The sequence below is a fragment of the Pelobates fuscus genome, chromosome 10 (genome assembly GCF_036172605.1).
Source record: "Pelobates fuscus isolate aPelFus1 chromosome 10, aPelFus1.pri, whole genome shotgun sequence".
Lineage (NCBI taxonomy): Eukaryota > Metazoa > Chordata > Amphibia > Anura > Pelobatidae > Pelobates > Pelobates fuscus.
The window spans coordinates 131728306-131742768 of NC_086326.1; the positions used below are offsets into that span (position 1 = coordinate 131728306).

At 38.0% G+C, this 14463-nt stretch overlaps 1 protein-coding gene across 1 annotated transcript in view; it reads right to left on the reverse strand.

The window, feature by feature from the left end:
• Positions 1-5989: 5989 nt before the first annotated feature.
• SLC29A3 (solute carrier family 29 member 3) overlaps positions 5990-14463 on the reverse strand; it is a 58910-nt gene continuing 50436 nt past the window's right edge. Inside the window, exons 5-6 of the mRNA XM_063434687.1 lie at positions 10699-10861; positions 5990-7154 (exon numbers count right to left, since the gene is read on the reverse strand). Coding sequence (XP_063290757.1) covers positions 6521-7154; positions 10699-10861 — 797 coding nt within the window. The 3' untranslated portion in view covers positions 5990-6520. The remainder of the gene's footprint in view (positions 7155-10698; positions 10862-14463) is intronic.

Consider the following 14463-nt stretch of genomic DNA (forward strand, 5'->3'; position numbering starts at 1 on the left):
TCGCTTGCCGGACACGACCCACCCCCCACTCTGCTTCTTATCATCCAAGGATGATAGCTCCCTTGCTGCGTAGCTCCCAAAATGAATGAGAGGTGTCAGCTGACTTCCAATGTACAGCAGTGATTGTTTATAAGTGTTGCCTGAACCCTGTCAACCGATCACAGCGCCCACTGCTGATGTGACCTAGTATGGCTAACGAAGAATCTGAAACTTATGGTGGTAGTCAAGGACCCTCATTCAGTGTTCAACTGATCGAAAATGGTTTAACACTGAAAGGAGAGACAGTGCCAGGGGACTCCAGGCAAATCTCGTCATTTTCAAATATAGTTTGAATGACATTCTAAACATAATTAAACACAAAATACAATTTAGACTATATAATGTTATTTGGAAATATATGTAAAATGTTTGTTAATACAATAATATCAGTGTACTGTATTAATAAAAACGGCACATTCAATAAAACTAAATACAAGGGCACAATAAAAATATTGATGCCATCCAGATTTTAAAGTCATGCGGCTCCCTCTACTGGGCCAGAAGAGCTCATTATAAAACATATTGATTTGAATATTACATTTGTCTACATTTAAGGAAAACTCAAACAACCACAATCACTACAGTGTATTGTAGTGGTTGTGGTGCCTGGAATGCACGGCGCCATCTAGCGGTGATCTGTCAAACTATTTATAAACAGTTTGACACTTATCTTGCTGTGTTTGTGTGCCTGCAGTCCTTCTGGTCTGAGTTGATCTGAAAAAGTTATTTTTTTTTTTTTTACATTTTCATACCAATTCATATGCGGTATAGAGAGCGATTCTTTCACACAGTACTCATCCATTTGTAAATTACTGCCAGAGGCTCCTGGCACCATAAAAGCTTATTATAGTATGTTGTTATTATGGTGAGAACAATCTTTGGCTGAAAGGGGGGGATAGACACCCAGTCATCACCCAATTGTGCATGATTCAATTCTGCATTATCTGTCCATAGCCATTCAAACTTTAACTGCTATGATAGATAGGAAGCATGGGCTATGTAACCACAAAGATACAAAGGGTTTGAAAGATTGTAAGGTTATATGTGATGGTGGCTGGAGAGAGCCTCACACACACACACACACATTAAACCTCTCACACGCAACACCCCTACACACACACACACAGCACCCCTAAACAAAAACACATACACTGCACCCCACACTGCAGTCTGTGTGTATTCAGCAGTCTCTGTGTGTGTTTGAGTGTGTTTATTTAGTGTACTGTATGCATGCACTCTATATGTGTGTGTGAATTCAGCAGCCTGTGTTTATTCAACAGTTGGTGTGTGCATGTATTTAGCAGTAGACATTTGCAATTCGTCTCAGTCCGAATGTGAATTTGGACCAATTTCGGGCAATTCGGACATTCAGATACTTCCGAATGTCCGAATAGCTGAATTGCCGAAGTCCCGAAGTTGCTGAATTTTCGAAGTGTCAAAGTGCCGAAGCACAGTATTGCCGAAATACTAATATACTTACCCAGTGGAAGAATGTATACAAGTTTAAATAAAAAGTACAGTGTAACATTCTTCAAACATAGCCAGAATTCAGCTGTAAGCATTTGCAACACTTGCATTTTATATGAATGTGTGTTACTTGATTGGTGTAAGTTACTTAGCCTGTCAATGGAATGACAGCAATGAATAAGTAGATAACTCTCTAATTCCCACGGCATTAGGGAGTTATCTACTAAAAGACTGAAAGACCTAAATTGATCTTTCAGCCAAATTTACTAATACTAAGCAAACATTACTTAGTATTAGTAAATTATGCCCCTACTCGCTATACCCCGAGTAGGGGCATGTCTATTAAACAGTGAGCAGCCTGTGTAATTTGACTCATAACAACTCTCTGATTGGTTACTTTCAATCCACCAGAGTGTTATGAGTCAAATTACACAGCGTGCGAAAATGACACAGAGCACTCTGATTGGCTGGATTTCAAGCTAACCAATCAAAGTGCTGTCACAGGTAAATGTAGAGACTACTGCAGGGCGGGGGAAGTCTGTGCGGTGCCCTCCATGGGTGAACATGGATTTTTTTTTACAAAGGATGTCGGTTAATATGGATTTTTATTTGTCCTTTGGGGCTGAAAAAAAGATGTTAAAAACAAAAAAACTTTTTCAGGTACCTAGTTAATGGTCCCCCCTCACTATTTTTGGGGTGAGGAGGGTAGGTAGGGGTTAAATATATTTTTAGGGAGGGGGGTGACTAGGCGTTTGGGGACCCCTAGTCACCTGGGGGGGTGTTATATATATATTTTTTTAACAGTGAGCATCCACAGGCTGCTCACTGTTTAATAGACATGCCCCTATTCGCGGTATAGCGAGTAGGGGCAAAATGTACTAATACTAAGTAATTTTTAGCCTTTTGGTAGATAACTCCCTAATACCGTGGGAATTTGGGACTTTTCTTGCAGCCGCTTAGTAGATTACTGCCTAAGTGCCGAAGTCCCGAAATTCCGAACGGAATCGAAGTGCTGAAGTCCTGAAGTCCCAAATTGCCGAAGTCCCGAATTTCGGAATGCCAAACTGAAAATTTTCCCCATGCACATCCCTAATAGAGGCACACAGTTGCAAGATAAATGTAGGAAAAAACACCTATTTAATTTTATTTTTACTGACAAATACATGGGTATTTGTCAACATAATATTAAAAACCCTAAGACGTGAAAATTTCCAATTTACAGTGAAGCCAGGATTAAAGGGACACTCTAGCCTGGAGCGTATCACTAATTTTAAGGCAATATATATATATATATATGTATATATATATATATATAGTGCATTTAGCAAATGAGAAAAAAATAAGCAGATGCACATTTTTGAAAATCCTGCATATCCGGGATTGAGTGAGCAGTGCCCAGGCTAAAAAGTAGTTGGCATCTGTCTATCCTTTCCCGTATTTTTAATAGGAGCATATGCGATAAGAAATAGCATCATTAATAGACTTATGATTTAATTGCTTTCAAAAACTGTGATGCAAGTTCTTGTATGGCACATTGTTGTACTATATGTTTCTATCTTCTGATTCCTCTTGAAGGATTTTTTGCAAATTGCTGCAGTTATAAGCAGCTCAGCTAGGAGAAAGGACACAGTGGCAGGAGTTTTGTGTAGTGCAAGCTACACAAGATGTCACAGAGTTTTGTGTATCCCTTTAAGGAGGTGTCCATGTATCTTTCTCCATTTTAGCCTCAGCAGCTGTATTTCCATCTCCAGAATAATGCATCCAATTAAACAAACACTCAAACGATAATATAGACATCCATTTTTCTTTGTGACCTGATCGAAAGTTCTCTTATACTTTGTCTATCGAAATTTCTACTGCCAGAATGGCAAGATGCATCTACTTATTTCAGCTTATTCTTATAACCTTCTTTTTGGATTTCCCATCCCAGAAATTAGTTCAGAACAGTTCATTTGCTACATTAGCCGAATAATAAGACCGTGATTTTCTAGGACGAGAATTTTACTCAACCCTAAAAAGGGTCTTGCTGCCAGCTATAACAGGTCACTTCCTACGTTTTAGAATGATAAATTCTGCATGATTTCTTCATTCTATTTAGCTTGTTACGGGGAAAGGATTGTTCTTTAAGTCTTGCACTTTTAAAACTTTACGTTTTACAACAAATGTATTCAAACTGTGCTGAACTCTACTTCTTGGTTGGAGTTTCATTGGAGGTCATGCTAGAACCACAACTATCATTCTGATATCCAAGCAGTCCTAGTTAGCTTCATCTACATTTAGAACTTTTAGAAATAATTAATTTGCTTTCCTATATCTGCCACATCCCTTCTAACCTTTTCCACTATCCAATTACTTTCTATCTAGAATTATATTTTATTTGACCCAATTAATCTACCGAGAACTTGATGTTCTTCAACCGATTCAGTGAAATGAGATTCTAAGTTTGACCCGACCTCTTAATACATGCATAAAAACAGTAGAATCCATGGTGTTAAGGATATGTATAATTACATTTACCACATCATTTTAATTCATACTGAAAGGTGGGTTAATTACCAGGCCATTAAATAGCTTGTTGAGTTTGGAAGAAGATGATGGGGTGGTGATATACATAAGATGGTAGTTCCTCATTTTGGTGTTTTACTTGGAACATGTCAGATATATAGGCCAACTTTACACAACGATTCAGTGCGGATATTTGTACTATACTCTTACAGCTACAAACGTTTAAAACGAATCAGTTTATTAGACCTGCTGAATGTCTTCTAAAATTCTGCTATTAAAGGGACACTCCAGGCACGCAGACAACTTCTGACCATTGGAGTGGTCTGGGCGCCAACTCCCACTACCCCTAACCCTGCAAGTGTAATTATTGCAGTTTTCATAAACTGAAATATTTACCTTGCAGGGTTAAGTCGTCCTCTAGTGGCTGTCTAGTAGACAGCCACTAGAGGACACTTCCATGTTCATAGAACATGAAAAGTGTGTTATAACGACGCTGGATATCCTCACGCTATGTGAGGACCTCCAGCGTCGCCAAAATCCCCATAGGAAAGCACTTTTCAATGCTTTCCTATGGGGAGGTCTAATGCATTGCCGCGCATGCGCATTAGGTCTCCCACACCGCGCATGCGCAATAGTTCTCCCCCGCGGGCGGTGGAGGAGCATAGGTGGAGCATCACCCAGCATCGGCGCTGGATAAAGGTAAGTCACTGAAGGGATTTTAACCCCTTCAGCAACGTGGGAAGGGGGTGGGAGGGAGAGGGGACCTACAGTGCCAGGAAAACAGTTTGTTTTCCTGGCACTTCAGAGTCCCTTTAAGGCAATTGGCTTCCTCTAAGTCAGGCTTCTTTAAACTCCGGCCCTCCAGATGTTGCTGAACTACAACTCCCATGATTCTATGAATGAAATAGATAGGCTGCGAACCATGGGAGTTGTAGTTCAGCAACATCTGGAGGGCCGGAGTTTAGGGAAGCCTGCTCTAAGTAGTCTGTAGTTTCTTTCGATTATTAGCTTGACAATTAAATAACTCATAAATAGAAAAAGGTGCACTGCTTCTTTTAAACACACACTAGATTTTATACGGGACCTTAGTTAGTTAAAGTGCCTCAATTGAATAAGTGTACTGTGCTATAATTATCAGTGCTAACGTTGTGAAAAAAACCGAAGCAGGTAAGTGCAATAATATTAAAGTGTAAAAAAAAACAACAACCTTCCCCTATCTAGGTTTGACAGAGCTTCATTTGTGCAAGAAATAACAATGGACATTTCCCTAGAGAATCTCTCTAATGCGTTAACGAAGGTTGTTAGAGTGTTTAACCCCTTAAGGACCAAACTTCTGGAATAAAAGGGAATCATGACATGTCACACATTTTTTAAGGGGTTAAAACAAACTAGATTTTATACCGTCAAGTGCTAAAGACACAGTGCACCTTTTTCTATTCCTGTTTATTTAATGTGTTTTGTGAACTATTGCACTTTAAAAGTAGCTGCTTTTTTATAATTTTTTTAATAATATTATTAGTTTTTTTTTCCCCTGGCACATAAAGAAATATTTTTAGACATTGGTTAGCGCCTTTTTACTTGTTTTGGTGTAAAAATTAAAACTAACCCAGACAGCTCAGGGTGATGACCAATAGCATATGCTGAACTCAGAGATCAGGTCAGATGGTATACCAAGAAGGCATATTTAGAATCTTATATACTCCTCCTATAATGGAACGTAAAGCAGGGCTAAAAAAGCAAAGGGACAATGCCAGTCACACCAAGAGTTGAATACACAGATTGCAACATATACAGAAAGGGAACATCCAGATATATGACTGAAAGGAGAGACAGGGAAGCAAAATTGATGGCAGGAAGATTTGCAAGACATTGCTGGAGCTTATCCAGGTGTCTAACAAAAAACATCTACAAGCCATATATAAATGGAAATTGCAAGCAATGGCAATCAGGCCATTAGTTCTGGAGTCCCATGCAATAGTCTTCGGACAATAACATCATATATGATAACCCTGTTAGACTTTGGAATCCATGACTAATGGTTAATGAATTAACCCACATACAGGAGCTTCAAACGTGTAACAACCTCCCTGCAGTAAATTATATAAAACATTTGTATTAACATTATTATAGTTAGTTTATTTGTAATGAACCATTAACTCTGTAGCGCCATACAGTGGAGGAGACATGCTAAATATGATCATGGTATTACAAACTTGGGGAAAAAAAGAAAATCGGGATCTGCTTAATAGCAGGAAGCTTATTGTCATTATTGTTCCACAAAATACATGGTTTCTTTTAACAGACATTGACATAAAACGTGTCACCTGCATTCCAAATACAAAGAATATTTTTAAAAACAACAAAAAAGATAGAAGAATATTTAAAAATGTTAAATAATGTTTTTAACAGGAATGCATCAATAAACTAATGTCCTTGGAATATGAAAACTAAGGCTGATTAATCTTCCAGTGTAAGTGTAGAACTTAGATTTTGTTGCCCCTTTCCCATTTCATATTAGTTGAACAAGGGCAGAGAATGCCGATCCTATGGCCAAACCAACACTTAAAAAAAAGGTCATGACTACAGCTGTGCCCTCAGCCAGTTCCTTAGGAACAACCTTGGGACCATACACCATTGACAGAGTTCCGAGGTATCCATTGCTTATCCCAAGAAGAGCAGTGAAAACTATAGGATAGATATCATTTTGGAAGATCACTGTATATATGTGTTTCCGAGGTTGATAATTACAGAACATAAATATGGGGATAAATAACGTTCTGAGCAAAACTAGTGTAGGTAAGAGTTTGCTGTTGGGTCCAGGGCACTGGATCCACGTTGTAATCTGTCGTCCACTCCAGTCGGCAAAGTTATACACGAGGAAACATGTTAAGGGAGTGAATAATTTATTGGTCCAGTCATTCCCCGAGCTCTTGTCAATCGATTCTATGCCAGCAGAGATGGATGGGAAGATAATAATGCTGATGAAAAAAGTATAGAACAAGCAGCCGACCAGTACGGAAACTTTTTTGAGGATGGGAATTATTGGAGGAGAGTTGTTCTTATTTGATGTAGAAATGCCATCGGCTTGGTCAGTGCTGTCAGATATAATGCTGCGTGTTCGTTCAGAGATATTCATATAATAACTGTAAAAAGAAAAAATAAGTAAAAATAAACACAATATTCAGATTACTGGACAGCTTTACACTCGACATTCTTCACATTAAATATATAAATGACTCAGTACTTTATGTTCCCTTCCCACAAAAATCTCCCTCTTATTCCTCCTACAGTTCTGGGCAAAAAATGCAATAGAAGAGGACATGGACATCCACAAAGAGGCAGGTCCACAAAGAGGCAGAAAAAGGTACATGTGCCTCTCAAGGCCGTGTTTTTTCCCCCATCAAAACCAGGATAACTCAGGTGAAACCCAGCAGATTGCCATGAATAAATGTGTACTATTGACTGCTAGTTGAGTCCCAAGTATCTAATAATCAGTAAGATAATAATTGAAAATAGGCAAAGAGATCCCATATTTGATCGTCACAACTGCTCTAAGTGCCCTCTCAAGCATTAATATATGGAAATGCAGTCAGCATCACTGATGAGGTTATGGACATTGTGTCAGGTAAGTATACTATTGCCGAAATCACTCTCTAAACTAAGAAGTCTCCAGGGAAATTTAGAAAGAAAAAAAAATACTATAGGTGCCTAAGATCAGTTGTTACCTATTTAAAAAGTAAAGCACAAAACATATGCATATCAATGTCCTGTTCTATGTAAAATCTGCAGTACCCAGACCATGCCTACACTGCTTGTGGATGAAGAAGTTACACCCTAGCTCCATTACAGCTAACAGATCAGGCTGTTCTATTGAACACATATGCACTTGGTAAGAGAGGAAGCCATCAGTCCTCTAGGTGGCAGTATAAACAAGATACACAAAACATATTTAATCAATTTAGCAAAAAGTGCTTTTCCGAGACAAAATATTAATGAAATGTTCTATTATGGTAAGCCAGGATGAATAAACAAATTTGTTGTATTAAATTAAAAAAAATAATAAAAAAAACTACACAATTTGACTTTTATCCTATTGTACAGAGCTGCAGAACCTTATAAATAGCAGTAATAATAATAATAATAATAATAATAAACTAATATACTAACCACTCTTGCCTTCTTTAAAATGTGTTGCTTTTAAAATAAATAATACATGGGCAAAATACATCAAAAATAAATAATATATATATATATATATATATATATATATATATATATATATATATATATATATATATATGCTTCCAAGTAAGACTGTTTAAAAAATTTTTTTTGATGAAGTGAAAGTAGACTTTGCACAAGTTAAACCAAAATAGCTGGAAACTCTTTGGCCTAACTTGTGAGTCTCCCTTTCATTTCACCACTATTCACTGTTGACCTCATAAATCAGGACTGATCTCTCACGTAACATTAGGTTAGAATTAATGTGACCCAGACAAAATATGAGATGGTCAATATTGGCAGTGATTAAAGAATTCAATCTTGGACAAGTTGTCATTTGGCAGTAATGAAGATAATGATTCTAAAGCTCTATTTAGCTCTCTAATTATAGACATACTATAATAATAATTCAATATATTTAATTCTGAACTCATACAGAGTAGCAGAACCTCACCTCTAATGTATTTATAGCAGTTTTTATGAGAAAGTTAACAAACTTTATATACAAGTGCAGAGACGTCTCTCTCTTAAATGCATGATCGCATTTATACAGATTGATTTCTTAAAGAATGAGTTCAAAAAGATACTACAAGGGACTTATATAGTACATAGAGGTGTTTGCTGATGAGGCAGAATTCTGAATACTGAGCAGCAATGTTTATTCCTGCGTTAGCAAAAATGAACACAGTATTATACAGAATTTCACTCTGAGTGACACTTCTGCTTTTTCTTTGCAGATGATCAGAGCAAACCTTAACAACCCGTGCAAAATGGAACCTTCGCGTGAAACTAGGAGTTTCGGCCTGTGGCTTTAGGTTTTTGTTTTGAAAGATGTTATTTTAAGTTATTTATTTTTAGTCATTTGTGCAATGAAAGTAAAAACATGTTCCAACATTTTTGCAACAAAGAGAACTGGATGGATGGATGGATATTTGTACTTCACTCGAAATATGTCTCAGCGATTCACCCCATGACTGAATTTAAAACAAAATCCTTAAGACACAATCGATAAAACACTAGGACCAATAAACTGGAAGGCCTTGAGGATAGACACCAATACTAGGATTAAATGTTTGTTGGGAATAATGATCTTGTGGATATTGTGGGAATATTCAAGAGATTCTGGACAGTTCCACTAGTTAGACTGCCAGAATGACTCGAATGTACTTGAGAAGTTGCATACCTACGTTTGAACTTTCGATCTGGTGATTAAAGGGACACTATAGTCACCCAGACCACTTCAGCTCAATGAAGTGGTCTGGGTGCCAGGTCCCACAGGTTTTAACCCTGTAGATGCAAACACAGCATTTACATTTGGGGTTAATCCAGCCTCTAGTGGCTGTCTTCCGGACAGCCACTAGAGGGGCATCTGCGACGCTGGAGGCACATTTCGCCTCCATCACGTGATCCTTAAAGCAAACTTGCTGGCAAGATAATTGACCTACTCAACTGGCTCCACTAGGCACAATGAAATTCCAGCAAGCACTCCAAAATAATATATTATAACACAGCAAGAACTGAGCCAGCAGCATCATCAAAGAGCAAAACAAGGTTTTACCTTTTTTTTCTGTTTTTATTTAATATTTATAAAATAATTTTTCTTGTGGTTTTTAGTTGTCCTATTTTAAAAGTATTACTAGAGTAAAAAAGACTACTTTCTCTTATTGCCATTCTTTCTGAGCACCACAAAGTCTGAGTTAACATTAGCATTTAGTACAAAAAGAGAATGCAATGCCATTACCAAAAATATATACTTATTAGGCTGAATTTGAAAGATTACACTACCATTTTACATCCTATGCGTATAAAAAATGGAACTAACTTTACATATGATTTGCATGGTTTCTCTTTGTAGATCCCCAAGTGGTCAAGCACATAGAGATGTTGTCTGAGGATGACCAACATAGCAAGATGATGCTTGAGACACACTTTGTGCACTTGCAAAGTGTGTTCTATAGCAAAGAGCAAAGGAATTGCCAGACTACACTATAAGGCCACGCTTTGTAGATCTTTTGTAGACTTTTGTTGGATCAACGGAGCGACTACAATGTCTACACAAAGGTAATTTAAAATGTGATATAAAAAAAAAAACAATGAAGCTCCAATTTAGGATCGGTGTTCCCTAGCAATGGGATAGATAAGCAGGGATGTTATCCTTGCAACATCCATCCATTAGCTGAAATAATTAAAATATCCAAATTCCTAATACTGTTACATTTAGTTACATAGCTGAAAAGAGACTTGTGTCCATCAAGTTCAGCCTTCCTCACATTTGTTTTTGCTGTTGATCCAAAAGAAGGCAAAAAACCCAGTGTGAAGCGCTTCCAATTTTGCAACAAACTAGGAAATAAATTCCTTCTTGACCCCAAAATAGCAGTCAGATGTCTCCTTGGATCAAGCAGCTGCACTACAATGCTACCAAAACCTGGGGTCACCTATATAGGTATTTGTAACAAAGATAATTACCTGGGGTACTCCATCTTGGGAAGAATCAGGTATACCATGATACATATGAGAATGAAAATATCCGCTGTCAGAAAATAAGCGAGGGCACTGTTTGTCACACTGGATGCCACAGATAGGTCTATGATGGCTGCCACAGCGCTGACAGTCCCGCCCATTGCCTGACCTGCAATATAAAATACAAAATGTTAGGTTTTGCTCTTTAGGTTCACAAAAACATGTAGAGATCTGTTCACCATCAAACCTAAAGAGAATGGAACCTCTGTAAGAGAATTTAAGAGTTAATGTACATATCCAACTCTTCCAAAGTGTTATTTGTTCCCATTTCATCTGAATCAGATGAATCATTTAGAATTCTACTCTCAACAAAGGTTCCTATAAGACTGTACATACTGAAAAATGGGAAATGGGACAACTTATTAAAAATGATAAGATTTACTTGTATTCACCTGTGGTTTGGAGATCTTGACATTAAAGGAACAGTGCAGGAACCCAGAACACTTAATTTCTATGAAATGGTCTGTGTGCAATGTCCCGGTCTGTTCTAATCTGCAATGGAGAACATTTCCGTTCTGCAGGAACTAATGTACATGGGAAAGCATTGGATTGGCTGAGATGATTGAACTCTATGATTTGGCCAAAGAGGTGGAAGAGCAGCTCGGAGACTGGTGCTGCAAGGCAGAAAAGGTAACTAAAAGGGCATATTTACTCCTTACAAAGATGGGGCGAGAGGGAACCTTATTCTTTAACAGGGTGCTATAGTGTTAGGCATACAGATTTGTATTCCTAATGCTATAGTGTTCTTTCAACCAAACGCAGACCTGCCCATTGAGCAGAACGAGCAGGGCTCCATGATTTGGGAGCTCTCCCCACTGAAATCGCCATGTCTGAGCAGCCCTCCTGTTATTTCTGTTTGATAGGCAAATTATTTTGTGCTGGCTGATCCACAAACCTGTATGTGCCCTTGCATTAGACATTGAGTAACTGCCATTGACACAACATAGTAACCTTGTGACAGGCATACACTGCCATGTCCTGGCCCCTGCTGCCTGTCTAATATTTTACCGCATCCCGAGGAGGAGCAGCAGGGAAGGATGTGCTCCATACACACTAGACAGCAGAAAGTCAGGATAAATTAACATTGCTCCCTGTATCCCTCCATAGCTACGATGAGCAACAGATATTACAAATATAATGTATTTGTGAGAGTGTGCATGCAAGTGTTTTACAAGCACAGTATCATCTCAATGTTGACATTCACTCTCGTATTGCCATTGCTTTAATAATGCAGGCCACTAATGCCAAGAAATGTTCAAACCACCCAAGGACCAGTGTCCTGTGGTGGTTTTTTTGTGTCGATTGTGTTGATATGCCTTTAGCCATTGACCTCGGCCTGTCTTTGACCATTCTGTCCTTTGTGTCACAAATCATTCCTGACAACATCCAGTGATCCCAGCGTTGTATGCTGGACTGCCGTACGATGAACCATCACTCGGGAAAAACTGTTTCCACCAATCCACAGTACAGCATGAGGGAGACTTTCGCCACGCAAGCCAATGTCATTGAAAATTATTTTGTGAACGTTTTTGATTAAAAGATCTTGCCCTGAACTTGATTCTAAACAAAGTTTACACTTTTCAGCGAACACAGCAACTGAGAACTGATTATTCTCATTTTCTGAACATGGCTGAAATACTACTTTATCACTAAGCTATTGATGTTCATCGATGTTCGAAATTTGTAATAAGACCACTTACAGTTAGTTCTAGCAGTGGAAACATTTGTAAAAATTCCTTGTAGAAAGACCTATCTGACGTCTGCATAGGGTCAATTCTTCTGCCTGTGATTTCTAAACAGACTGTGTGCCTGCATGCTTTAAGTGTTGTTGAAAAAGATAAATCTCCATAATTATAACTTTTGACCATGTGTTATATATTAATAGGGACCCAACTCCCGAACAACTGGTGTGGAACACAAAAAGGTTGTTTTCGTGTGGATTCCCTGGAGACATGGGTAGTATTCTTGACAAACAGGTGTCTAAATTCCTGTTTTTTTTCTTTATTTTTAAGTAGCTTGTTAAAATTTGTAGATGGTCACTCCAACTGCAACTCCAACTGCAATGAATATAGTATACTTATTTAGGATTGTCAAGGCAACAGTGAATGTTAGCAAATAACCATGGTCACATTTAACCTTTATTTTAAAATGACACAGTTAAAAGTAGGTCCTTTTAATAAGCCCAGTGGCGAAACACTCGGTATACATCAGTTATTTTAATTACGGCTTGGTGTAGCGAAACAACGCTTAATGCTATGAGATTTGTAAATAAAGATGTTACCGTTCAGGATTAATAAAGTCATAGACCTCTCTAACTACTTCAGTAATGTTCTCTGGAACGAAGCAGGAGACTACATGATTACAGGAGAGTTTTCATTAAATTGTAATGTCTGTTAATTCTAATAGATAATTACTTAAATGGCCTTTAATAGACACCAGCACTTGTCATTGCTCAGGGTAATACGTTAAGATAGACTTGGTGACTTCTACTATTTAGTACGCAAAGCACACAATTTATTTACTGGCAATATTTTTTGTTAATATTACTTGGGGAGGGGGTTGTGTCTGTGTATATTTTTGCCAACCTCAGTAAAAGATTAGTCGGCTGGATGGTGACACTTGGTTGGATGCCAGGAAAGGAGGTTTGCTCACCGTGAGTTGCCTGCCTGTTTTAGATCTTCTTGCACATTCAAAAAGAGTATCATGTGTATGAACTCCATATTACGTGAGAGGTTGCCTTTTCATCTGTCAATCTACAGGCAGCTATTTATTGAGTTTCTATCTTTATCAAAACACCAACATTAAACAGATGCATTTCAATATCTAATAGTGATACTGTTATTTAAAATGAATTCCTGGATATTATACCTTATTACCCTATTTATTAATTTCACCAACACAGATGTCCCATTAACAGGTCAATTACTTTCAGGTTGAAACACATCCACACATGCCTTAAATTAATGTTTCGTAAACCCTGGTTTAGGCATCAAAATTGGGTTCTTGTGCTGTTTTTGTGGGTCATAATTAGACATGGACAATATGTTTATACGACTCCTGGCAAATTCCCACAAGAAGGGTAGTAAGTGCAGGAAGCAGTTGAGGGTCCACTGGGTTGGTATTGGTTAAAATAACACTTTATTACATAATATTATTATAATGTAATAAGGTGTTATTTTAACCAATACCAACCCAGTGGACCCTCAACTGCTTCCTGCACTTATATACAAGAAGGGAAGTGTCTCCCTTAAATATACAGGGCCTTAATACCTAGAGCCTAGTATAACTGGCTCTATTAAAGGTGAGCAAACCTATGCATTGTCACTTTGACCATTACCCTATTTATACAATCTTGCACTAGGGTATTCTGTTCCTTTTATTGTTTCCATATACCTGCAAACCATTGGGCTGATAATCTGGAGAGGGTTTGGTATGACCTTACACACCCCTGCTGTTGAAACCTGAGCCTATCCTAGAAAGGCTCTATACCATGTGAGTTGGATATATATCTCCTCTACGCCATATCCAGATTTTATTGGCATACTGCACCATTATGTGTTTAATTTCTCTGTTTTAGACAATATTGTCTTTATATATCCCCACGAGTGGGAAAAAGTGTCATCTGACCTCCACAATATACAGTGGGGTAAGCAAACTTCATTAGCGCTCCATTGAGTGATCCTCTCTTTGGTGGTATATTCAAAATGAATC